We start from the raw sequence: 12756 nt of genomic DNA on the forward strand, positions 1-12756 counted from the left end.
ACCCTGTCGCACAGCTACCAGTACGAGGTGTGTCTGACGGGAGACTCTGGGACCGGCGAGTTCAAGTTCCTCAAGCCAATTTTTCCCAATGGCCTGGTTCAAGACACTGAGACTAAAGCAAAGCTCCAATTTTAAGGATAGTTTAGGTTTCATTTACAGAACAGTGAAAAAATAGGTGTTTGGCTATGGATGTTTTCTTCTGAAATCAAGAATCTTTAGTTGATATAACATTTTGTTTATATATTGATTTTACTTTGTGTTGTTAATCCTTGCATATTCTTTTTTCATCTGCTTCCTTTCTTATTAATGCAGTCTTAATGCCTCCTTTTCTTTTTCTAATAGGTGAGCAAAAATACATTCGTTTTGTTTTAATGATGATTTCTAACAGGTTTACTTTAAGGAGCTCATCTCAAATTCTATATCCAGAGCAATGTAGATAGAGTTCCACACCAGTAATCTTGTAATGTAGCCTGTATAATACAGTCAGATATTGTTCTTTACAATATATTTAAAGCAGCTTTGTAGTTAATGAAGTTTGTGGATAGATAAAAATGTGTTTTCTTTAAGATGTACCTTCTTTAAGATACAACATGTTTTTAAGGACATAGTAGTTAGATGAAAGCAATACATTTAATTCACTTTCTGTTTTGATATTTGCAATTAATATTTCAATATTTTATGCATTAATGTAAATGTAGACAAAAATGCACACAAAATATAAGCTATAAGGCAAATTACTCTTGGATTTGCCTACAGTATTCTCATGATGACTGAAAATAAAAATTAAGCCTAGAGCATTTTGAACAACAGATTGTGCCTCTCCATTTTGCACGAAAACTGTTTAGTGAGGCATCTGATGTGATGATAATTTAGTTTGTAAATTCTGAGATACAAATGTTATCAACCCAAGAGTCATTTTTAAAATATTTTATTTATTTATTTATTTATTTATTTGAGAGAGAGAGAGTGGGGAGAGGGGCAGAAGGAGAGAGAGAGAGAATCTCAAGCAGACTCAGCACTTAGCTGGGAGCGGGAGGCAGGGTTCCATCTCAGGACCCTGAGATCATAACCTGAGTGGAAACCAAGAGTCCTGTGCTCAACCAGCTGAGCCACCCAGGTGTCCCAATCTAGGCATCATTTTTAAAAGTTTTCAAGAAAGCACATACATAATATGATCTCTGAATGCATTATAGTAAAAGTGGTGTCCCATCCAATCTTACTTTTAAAATTAATATCTAGGGCCGCCTGGGTGGCCCAGTCAGTTAAGCCACTGACTGTTGGTTTCGGCTCAGGTCCTGATCTCAGTCAGGGTCATGAGATCAAGCTCTGACTCCATGCTCCGACTGGAGTCTGCTTGAATTCTCTCTTCCTCTCCTTCTGCCCCTCCCTGCCCCCATTCTCTCTCTAAAATAAATAAATAATAAATAAAAAAAATAAGTCTTTTAAGAAGAACCATTTAAATTAATACCCACTTTGCGTTTAGATGGTGATATATGAGGGAAATACATATGTATTTTGTGTTTCCTGTCTTGGTTCCCTCCTCCTGATTTCAATCTGACATGCTCAGGATTATATATGGTCCTTCTGGGATAAACACTGTCCATCCACATCAGTATTCTACTCCCTACAATGTAATTAAAAGATATCCAAGAATAGGTAGTCCTAAGAAGAGGGAGGAGTATCATTGTGAAAGTCTAAATTGGCTACACCTATGGATAAAATCTGGAAGCAACCAAAACATCACATTTTATGGCTATTTTGGGTGAAACAGAAAAACTTATATTTAAGAGACAAATTATTTAGTTCCCATTTAGAGAAGTTGATTAGGAAAAAATCAGTTTTCTCCTCAGAGACATTTTCTCATCCAGATGGATAGAACCTTCCAAGAACTGAAAACTGGTGACTAGAAGAAAATAAAGTTTCTCAGTGATTTTGCAAGTTCCCGAAAGAGAAAACAAATTTAAGATTGACTTGCCTTGAATCATACATTAAAATGTAGTTGTAAACGCTGTCATTTTATATAACTGAGAATCAAATGCATGAATCCTTAATCAGGGGAAAGAGAATATTTCCTTTCACCGATGAAGCACTTTATAGAGATGTTTGAATCTGGCTCTTTTCATCAGATCTTTTCTTTTCATACGGTAGCTGAATTTTCATTAAGAGAAGAAAAAGGCAAAGAACTGTGATCAAAACTTCTCTTTATTTACCCAAGCTTAGTCCTGGGCAGTGTCAGAGCTAGGGAAGTATTCTGTGTAAGGTATAGAAGGCAGTTCTCTCTCTCTCTTTTTTTTTTTTTTGGCCAATATGGTATACGATCTAGGACTAAAGTTGGAGGGGCTATATGCTGAGCATTCATTTAGACCCAGAAGATAAAAGAACAGATACTATTAATAACTTAGTTGGTAGAGCCATTGGATTCACAAATTGTTGAGAAAGTGAACAGAATTTAGTAAAGCCAGAAAAGATCCTCTGAACTAAATTTGAAGATCAGAAATAATTACACCTTAGTCTTGTTTCAAAGTTGCTTTTATTTCTGGGCTATTGGAAACCTTTTACTCTTTTATTGGAAGACAGTGTTCAAAAACCTCTTTATCTGGATATTAAGTACAGGACAAAGAAGGTGCCAAATGTATAGTACTATCTACTGTGGCCACTTTTTGGAATTCCCATACTGAAAGTCTGGTACAAGGTGAAAGGGATGACTTCCTATGTTAATGGTAATTTTTAGTAGTCTTCTATGAGGACTAAATAAGTTAATTATTGTGAATTATTTCCAAATTGATCTCTAATATCCTAATTTTCAGAAAGTAAGAGAAATTAAATGGCCCCTCCCCCCAAATACACTAAATAACCTGACTAGACCCTAAGGAACTTGTAGGTAGAGTCTGTTTCTGTTTTATTCAGAGTTGCATCTCCAGCACATAGCACAATACCTCACACATAGTAGATGCTTGAATAACATTTGTTGTATGAGTAATTTTTATTTTTATTTATTTTATTTTATTTTTTTTTATTTGAGAGAGAGAGAACACATGAGAGGAGATAGGGTCAGAGGACGAAGCAGACTCCCTGCCGAGCAGGGAGCCCGATGCGGGACTCGATCCCGGGACTCCAGGATCATGACCTGAGCCGAAGGCAGTCGCTTAACCAACTGAGCCACCCAGGCGCCCATGTATGAGTAATTTTTAAAAGATATTTGGGAAGTCAGTGAATTTTTCAAGGACTTGTTTACTTGGAACTTATCTGTACACTGAAATTCAAAAGAACTAGCTACATTCAGAAAAAACCAGGGCTTTAGAATTCTGATCTCCATAGAGCCAATATATTTTATTTACTGGTCTTCCTTCATTTGTTGAGATTTCTGGAAACTCAGAATTGTAAAATAATATATTAATCTCTCTTTGGGTTCCAGTTGCGCATGCTCACATCTTTGATTTCAGGGATAAAGAAGAAATGAAATACAAGTAATTTATAAAAGCAGTGTCAACTTCCCAGACCTTCTGTTCATCAAATTAGCTTCCTGAAATTGGTATTTGAAGTCCCTGGCCTCTAATTGGTTATTCTATTGAATTTTTGTTAGTCCTTATGGTATCAAAATTAAGTGAAATTTGCAAGATCTGAAAATCTTTGAATAAACTTTAAAATGGCCAGTCATGAATTTATTTTCAAAATGCACTTCTAGGTAGTGTGCACTCTTTTTTCCCTCTCTGAAAACACATAAATTCATAAATAATTGAAATATTTCCTTGACATTCACAATCTATTTTTTTAAAAGATTTTATTTATTTATTTGAGACAGAGAGAATGAGAGAGAGAGAGAACATGAGAGGGGGGAGGGTCAGAGGGAGAAGCAGACTCCCTGCCGAGCAGGGAGCCCGATGCGGGACTCGATCCAGGGACTCGATCCAGGGACTCCAGGATCATGACCTGAGCCGAAGGCAGTCGCTTAACCAACTGAGCCACCCAGGCGCCCTCACAATCTATTTTTTAACACTTCAAGCAAAGAAATGAAAATTTCAAACTTTTATGTAGGTTTGTTAAAAAACTAAACTATACTCAAATACCAGTCATTAAAACTAGTGAAGCATGTTAAGTTAGCATAAATCTTTTTATAAATCTTCCTTTTATAAATCTTTTTATAAATCTTCCTTAATCCTTAAATATGGTTTCCTTTTAAATGAGGACTTAAAAAAAGTCAAAGTTCTTTTGCATATCCCACTACTTTTATTCTTTATTTCTACTTGCTTTACAGAGTAGTTTGCTATATATTTTAAAGCTAGAAATCTGTTAGTTGTAATTCAGAGTTACTTTTATGTCTAATACTGATATTCTTAGCCAATAGTTTGGTTGAACATAGATTTTTGAATTTAAACTCATTTTCCTTCTGTTCTTTTGGTATTCAACATTGTTGATAAAAAGTATGAAATCAGTATAGTTGTCATTCTTTTATCTGTAAACTTCTTTATTCTGTTTTTTTTTTTTTTTTTTTTTTTTAAGTAATCTCTAAGCCCAGTATGGGGCTCTAACTCATGACCCAAGATTAAGAGTTGTGTGCTCTACCAACTGAGTCAGCCAGGTGCCCCTTCTTTACTCTGCTTTAGATTTTTTCTTTCTTTTTTCTTGATGTTCTGGTACTTGCTAAGTCCCAACCTGAGATTTACCCAATATACTGATTTTTTTTTTGTTTCAGGAAGTTTAGGTTTTTGGGTTTTTTTTAAACTTCCATGTGGTCAGTTTTCACAACAGCTTGTTTTTTTTATTCACAATTGTTATTTCCTTCTTTTTTGTTTGAGGAAATTAAATGTCTTTTACTCTTAAGTTCTTTCCATATTGTTCTGAATCTCTATTTTTTAAAAGATTTTATTTATTTATTTGACAGAGAGAGAGAGTGACAGCAGGAACACAAGCAGGGGGAGTGGGAGAGGGAGAAGCAGGCTTCTCGCTGAGCAGGTAGCCCGACGCAGGGCTCGATCCCAGGACCCTGGGATCATGACCTGAGCCGAAGGCAGCCGCTTAAGGACTGAGCCTCCCAGGTGCCCCTGAATCTCTATTTCTTATGTTGAGTCTCTTTCTGTCTGTTGAGTCCATTTTTCATTCTGTTAGTCTTCCTCATTTGCTTGGTGATATTTTATTGACAACTCACCCCCTTTTGGAGGTTTCCCTCATGCCAGTACTGATAGTTGGTAGTCCTGTGGAAGAGAGGAAGGAGTCCTCTCAGGGTGGTTCCAGCCCCAGGCTCTACAAATCCAAGCCTTAATTAAGAAGCTTAGCTCAGCTCTGTCACACACAGGTAGAAGTTTGAGACCAATACCTAAGGATGTGTTTGATCTGGGTCCCAGTCTCCCTTAGATGGTCCTGTTCTGCATTTGCTCCATGAGGCAAAATCATAGAGAAAGTCACCCTCTGCCTCTTGTTAGTCATGGTAATGGCTGGGGCTATAGACATGGGAGCAATGGAGACATTTTTTACTTTCCAATCTGCAGAGTAAACAAGCTGGTTTTGAGGAAAATCAAGTTGTAACTGAAATAATTGATACATGGGGATTACCTACAGGAACAAAAATCAAGGTCTTGATTAATATATATGACAGTTGCACATGGTAGTGCTGGATGACCAAGAAAATTTGCTGCAAAGCTATCTTATGCTACGCACTGAGCTGGCGCCACACAGAACAAGATGGTTAGTAACCTGGATGGCAATCTGAGTTAGAACTTGGTACTATTTTATCAATGATTCAAAGCTTCATAGTACTTGATGTTTAGCATGTGGGCCCACAACCTGGAAGTATGGAGAACTGAAGCATATCTAGCCTCCAAAGTCATAGGCACAGCCAGGCACAAGCTATTACTATTATTCAAGACTAGAAGTCACCTCTATTTGACATGGTCTAGGACCTATCCCAGCTTGACCTGTCATTCACTGAACCTCCACAGATGTCTACTCAGCTGACAGGTTCTCTGTCCTCTTGATCATTGAGTTCACCCCACCATCTTCCTCTTTCAATTCTCTGCTCCTATTCAATGATGCTCAGTTGTGGAGGATGAACAGGGAACCTTTAGTGGACTATTGCTCATAAGGCCATTTTTTTGAGCACTTGGGGGTTATCAACATCATTTGGACTTAGTTGCAGAACTATTAATGTGAAAGGTTTCTGACTGGAATGTCAGAGACAAATGGGTTCAGATTTCTGAAGTCAGTTGTCTCCAGCTAATATGGGTTGTCTATGAGGAAAAGCTTTGATGAGAAACTCAACTTCTAAGACAATTGATGGTTTATAAAAAATTATAATGCTGTTGTCTAAATATTGTCATTTTAAGGTGGGTTTTTTTTTACCCCAATTTTTTTTATCTTTGGGGAAATGGATTTTTTTCATCCTAAATGTCTTACCCTATTCAAGAAGATTTAATCAGTAATCAAAAACTTTCCAAGAAAACTTTTAAAGAAAGACCCAGAACTAGAATTCTACTGCATGTTTAAAAAATTAACACCAGTCCTTCACAAATCCAATTATAAAAAGAGGAGCAAGGGCCATTTCCCAGTTCACTCTATGGGACCCATATTATCGTGATGCTAAAACCAGACAAAGATAATACAAGAAAACTATATACCGTATTCCTTATGAATATAGATGCAAAAATTCTCAACAAAATATTAGCAAACTAACTCCAGCAACATATAAAAAGGATTATACACCATGACCAAGTAGAATTCACCCCATAAATTAAAGGTTGGTTTAACATATGAAAATCAATCAGTGCAATACACCATATTACCATCTCAGTTTACACAGAAAAAGCGCTTTACAAAATCCAATGCCTTTTCATGATAAGAACACTCAATAAGCTAGGAAGACTAGGGAATATCCTCAACCTGATAAAAACCCACAGCTAACTTCATATTGAATGGTGAAAGACTTTCTCCCTAAGATGAGGAATGAACAAGGATGTCTCCTCTCACTGCTTTATTTAATACTGTACTGGAAATGCAGCCAGGGCAATTAGGCAAGAAAAAGAAAATAATTCAGATTGGAAACGAAGAAGTTAAAGTATATTTGTGGATGACATCATCTTGCATAAAGAAAATCCTAAGGAGGTATGCCTGGGTGGCTCAGTTGGTTGAACGTCCAGCTCTTGATTTCAGCTCAGGTCGCCATCTCAGGGTCCTGGGATAGAGCACCGCATAGGGCTCCTGGCTCAGTGGAGAGTCTGCTTCCTCTCTCTCTCTCTCTCCCTCTGCCCCTCTCCCACCCCCTACCCCTGCTTATGCACACTCTAAGTAAATAAATAAATAAATAATCCTAAAAAATCAATTGCATTTCTATACATTAGCGTTGGAAAATCCAAAACTGAAATGAAAACAATTCCATTTATGATAGCTTCAAAAAGAATAAAATGCTTAGGAACAAGTTTAACAAAATAAGTGCAAGATTTTACACTGAGCACAACAAAACATCACTGAAAGAAATTAAAGAAAACCTAAGTAAATGGAAAGTGTTCATGGATTGGAAGACTCAATATTGTTAAGATGGTGATACCTCCCAAATTGGTCTACAGAGTCAATGCAATCCTTATCAGAGTCCCAGCAGGCTTTTTTTTTTTTTTTTTTTTGCAGAAATTGGCAAATTGACCTTAAAATTCATACGGAAATGCAAGGGACCCAGGAGAGCAAAAACAACCCTGAAAAAGAACAACAGAGTTGGAGGACTCATACTTTCTGGGTTCAAAGATGTATGATAAATTAGACTTCAGATTTTGAACATTTTGATACATTAAACATACAAATACTTTTTATTTAGTATGTACTACAAGGAATTACTAGAAATTATCTTAGATTCCACCATAAATTTCTCAAGTCAAATTCTCATTATTTAGATATCTCCTTTCAAAATTTACATTTCAATAAATGCGATTTTATTTGCTTATTTATTTGAGAGAGCACGTGACTGCGAGTGGGGAGGGGCAGAGGGAGAGAGAGGGAGGGGAGAGAGAGTCTTAAGCAGGCTGCACACTCAGCATGGAGCCCAGTGCTGGGCTCAATCTCAGGACCCTGAGATCATGACCTGAGCCAAAATCAAGAGTTGGACGCTTACCGACTGAGCCACCCAGGTGTCCCAATAAATGTGATTTTTAAAACTATCTTAAAGGTTTAGTTTGGAATTTTAACTGATATTAAATTTTAGTTTGCTTTCACCAGTGAGCAGTATCATTTGCTTTATAGTTATTTCACTCAAATGGCCAGCCAATGTATCTAATTTATCTATCTAGTAGATCTCAAATATTTATAAGAATTTCTAACAAAATCCATAAACCATCAATATTGACCAATTATTAATGTTAGCTTAATATTTTGAGATAATACTATTGAAGTTTGATTTAAGGAACTAAAAATACTAGTTAAAATCTAATTCCTATTGCACCAATTAATCTTTCTCTCAACAACTAATGTTTAATTTCCCTCTACTCTCCCCCTTCACATTAAGAACAGCCCTCAAGTCATCATGAAGTTTAAAAAAAGATTCTCTCACTTTTTTCTAAACAAGTGAGAGTATTCAAAACTTCAGAGTATGGATTTTGCATTTTGAACTTTTGGCCTACTTGTATTCAAATTCCTTTAAAATGATTTTTATCTTTTCTTCAAGGAAATTTAAAGTTCTTGCCTACACTATACTTTACCAGGGAGGAATCAAAACTATTCTCTCTCTCTCTCTCTCTCTCTCTCTGTATAATCAACATGGAAAAAATACTTTAAAAGTCATGTTTCAGGTCTGGTGAAAATTGTGTAAGTTGTTGTAGTATGAATCCTTCAGGATGGATAATGCAACTTTCCTGACTGGAATAGAATGTTTTTTCAGGAGGTCACCCTTGGTATCATTAACTCCTCCTCCATGCAGGTAAAACATAATAGATTTTCTTTCTAAGTTTAGCAATTTCTTGAGGGGAATAATTCATGATGTAAGACTGCCCTCTTAAGTCGTCTTTCTTGCTTTTAACTTTACACCCTAATAACATTTCAAAAGATCCATACATAGATATCTTTTTCTCCAATAATCAAGGCTACAGGGAATTCATAATATGTGTCACTTATTTTTTTTTTATCTAATTAATGATCTCAACAAAACACTACTGGTTTCCCTTCCAGTTTCTAAGTTTTGTAAGCACCTCTTTTTCCTGGTGTCTATCTCTAAAGGAAGACAGACTGTTTTAAAGATTCTTATATTAATTGCAGACTTGAACACAAATATATCACCTATGATATCTCTGTAACCAAGTCAAGGCTGAAGTTTGGATCCAAATTATCTAAAAAGTTGTTCACTTCTCCAATTCCACTTATGTGGATAGGAGATTAGGTTCTGGAGCCACACTAACAGTTTGAATCCTAGCTTTGCCATTTCATATGGTGTGTGATTATGGGCAGGTTATTTAAACTCTCTATACCTCAATTTCTTCATCTATAAAATGTGGCTAATAAGAGTGTCCACCTCGTAGGATTGTTGGGGGATAAAATGAACTAATATGTGTAAATACTTAGAATAATATCTAGCATATAGTTGCACATATGTGTTAATATTATCTAAATTTCATTTGCTTTGCATTGACAAAAAGGAATTGAAAAGAGCTGATTTGCAACACTATTTCAGTGTCAACATATAGCAATAAGTAAACAAAATATAGTTTGGTTTGAGTTTTGTTCCGAACACTTTAACTTGAATCTAACTAGAGCTTGGTTATTATATTATAAGCAGTTTGCTCTTTGTTTTGCCCAGGGTATTTGTTTTCCATTTATATCTAAAATAATATTTTTGCTTTTTGCTCTTTTCAGTGTTTTATCATTTTTTATTTCACTTAATGGTCATATATATTGTATTCTCCTCTGATTTGCTTTAAATGTGAAAGAATTCTAAAGTGTATTAATGTTATTATTACCATTGCTATGTCTCTTATAGGAATTAATTACTAGAACTGGAATCAAAGTAAATTTAATTGAATAGTACTTAGCATGTATTATACTCTCTGAGAATTCTATGTTGATTTTCAGGCATGTTCATGGCTGAATATATGATCTGGCAATAATCTTATATAAATAGAAACATGATCATTAGAATGGATTAATTTATTTATTCATTTGACATTTTTGAATGACTACCATAATCCAAGATTCTTTCAAGAGTATTTTTTCTAATACTTTCTGTCACTCAGAATTTAAGTATTAACATGCTTTTAAAATAATTCATTCAACATGAATTATAATTTATTAAGTCAATTAAGTAATTAAATGAAATGCCAAGATATTTAAGAAGGGAAAATCCTGTATGTGCCAAAATAAGTGGTACTCCACTCAATATACTAATTGTAACCGATAAACTGCTTAACTGTATCTCAGTTAACTTACTATTTCAGGGCAATCACAATAGCTGCACACTGTGCTGGAATCCATTTTATAAATAAGCCTCTCCTCTTTATGATATATGAATAGACAAGGCCTGAGGCATCCTTTGCTCACAGATTAAAATGCTTTAAATCAGGGCTTCTTATTTGGCCCATATCAGCTGCTTGAAGAATATGGTATCTGGGATACAAAGGATGAATATAGTAAGAAGTAAACTTATTATAATATAGAGATATCTATCTAAGTAAGTTTAAGCTTAAAGCCTTTACCTTAACAAAATTTAATGATTCTTACTCACTTGATTTTGTCTTTATATTATTCTGATAATAGTCAAGTAATCAAGTCCTATTACCCTCTGAGCTTCAGTTTCCTTATCTGTAAAACCCGTTTCATTTCTTATCCAGGTCTGAGAATCTGACTGTAGTACTGTTTGATTTCCTTTTAAAATTAATGTGAGTTCACACTGTAAAAGGATTTATAACAAAGCAAGATGCCTCTTCATTCAACTATACTACTTTTTGTATAGCAGTGTAGGGACATAGAAGCTTCCCTTTGAAAAATAGTCTCCCTGAGGTCACGTGACACCAAACACCTTAACAAACTTTTGCATAATCATAAATTCCTCACCTACTTGGAAATAAACAAATATTAACTATTATGAATTACAATTTTAGAAGAATTTATCTCCCCTGGTTAGATTACATAAAGGGGAAATGGAGTTCTTTGAAGTTCCACTGATTAGAGTGTGGGGAGACCAGGGTATCCTCTTGCTTTGTGCTCACAATTACTCTAGCTCATGCAATATAATGTGTAACCTTATAAATAATTCAATTTAATGGGAAAAAAAGTTTGTGAAAGTTCTAAACACTTTAAAAAATAGCTTACATTTGGACACCACCAAAATGTGCTTTGACTTGAGAATATTAATTTCTCAATCGAGACGCAGGGTGGCGCTGCAGGCTAAGATTGTGAATAAAGAGCCCTAAAAAGCTCGCGCACTCCTTTGTTGCAAAAAGGAATCAAAAATACACGCGAGGAGCTTTGCCAGCCGTGCTGGGTTACCAGCGAGTTTGGACTGCGATATACTAAACGAATTTAAGATTAAAAGCAACTTTGTGAGGACTCTAACAAACAAGAAATCAGAATTTTGTATCTCTGTGAGTGCTAGAAGGGATTGGATGTAAGCACCGGGTCTCCAATATGGAGACGCTAGAGAGAATTCAACCAAACAGGCAAGTGATGGTCTTTATTTTGATGGTGTTCTTGTCTCAGGCTCTTGCTGAGCCTATTCGTTATTCTGTGATGGAAGAAACAGAGAGTGGCTTCTTTGTAGCCCATCTGACCAAGGATCTGGGCCTGGGAATTGGGGAACTGGCCGCCCGGTCGGCCCGGGTGGTGTCTGATGATGACAAACAGCGCTTGCAGCTGGATCGTCAGACTGGAGATTTGCTTTTGAGGGAGAAACTAGACCGGGAAGAGCTATGTGGCCCTATTGAACCGTGTGTACTGCATTTCCAAGTGTTCCTAGAAACGCCGGTTCAATTTTTTGAAGGAGAATTATCAATCCAGGACGTAAATGACCACTCCCCAGTATTCCCGACTGGGGAAATGCTCTTGAAAATACCGGAAAACAGCCAGCCAGGGACTCTGTTTCCGTTGAAATTAGCTCAGGATTTGGATGTGGGCAGCAACGGTCTTCAAAAATACACTATCAGCCCCAATTCTCATTTTCATGTTCTAACTCGAAATCACAGTGAAGGTAAGAAATACCCAGATTTGGTGCAGGACAAACCGCTGGATCGAGAAGAGGAGCCTGAGTTCAGCTTAACCCTCACGGCACTGGATGGTGGGTCTCCACCTAAGTCTGGCACCATCACAGTGCGAATCCTGATCATGGACGTCAATGACAATGCTCCAGAGTTTGTGCACACCCCATATGAGGTGCAGGTCTTGGAAAACAACCCCCTGGACTCCCCAGTACTTAGTGTCTCAGCTAGAGATGTAGATGCTGGACACTTCGGGAGTGTTTCCTATGGCTTGTTCCAAGCATCAGATGAAATTAAACAAACTTTCTCAATAAATGAAGTCACAGGAGAAATCCGACTGACAAAGAAACTGGATTTTGAACAAATTAAATCTTACCACGTGGAAATTGAGGCTATAGACGGAGGAGGTCTTTCTGGAAAAGGCACTGTATTCATAGATGTGGTGGATGTGAACGACAACGCCCCTGAACTTATCATATCTTCACTCACCAGCTCCGTCCCAGAAAATGCTCCTGAGACTGTAGTCTCTATCTTTAGAATTCGAGATCGAGACTCTGGAGACAATGGAAAGATGATTTGCTCTATACCAGATAATCTGCCG

At 36.5% G+C, this 12756-nt stretch overlaps 1 protein-coding gene across 1 annotated transcript in view; it reads left to right on the forward strand.

The window, feature by feature from the left end:
* Positions 1-12756, forward strand: part of LOC118017111 (protocadherin beta-2-like) — a 53976-nt gene that overhangs the window by 6449 nt on the left and 34771 nt on the right. Inside the window, exon 2 of the mRNA XM_035015050.1 lies at positions 11552-12752. Within this exon, the coding sequence (XP_034870941.1) occupies positions 11552-12752 (1201 nt within the window). The remainder of the gene's footprint in view (positions 1-11551; positions 12753-12756) is intronic.

The sequence above is a fragment of the Mirounga leonina genome, unplaced genomic scaffold, assembly GCF_011800145.1.
Source record: "Mirounga leonina isolate KUSES-001 unplaced genomic scaffold, KU_Mleo_1.0 Mir_168, whole genome shotgun sequence".
Taxonomy (NCBI): Eukaryota; Metazoa; Chordata; class Mammalia; order Carnivora; family Phocidae; genus Mirounga; species Mirounga leonina.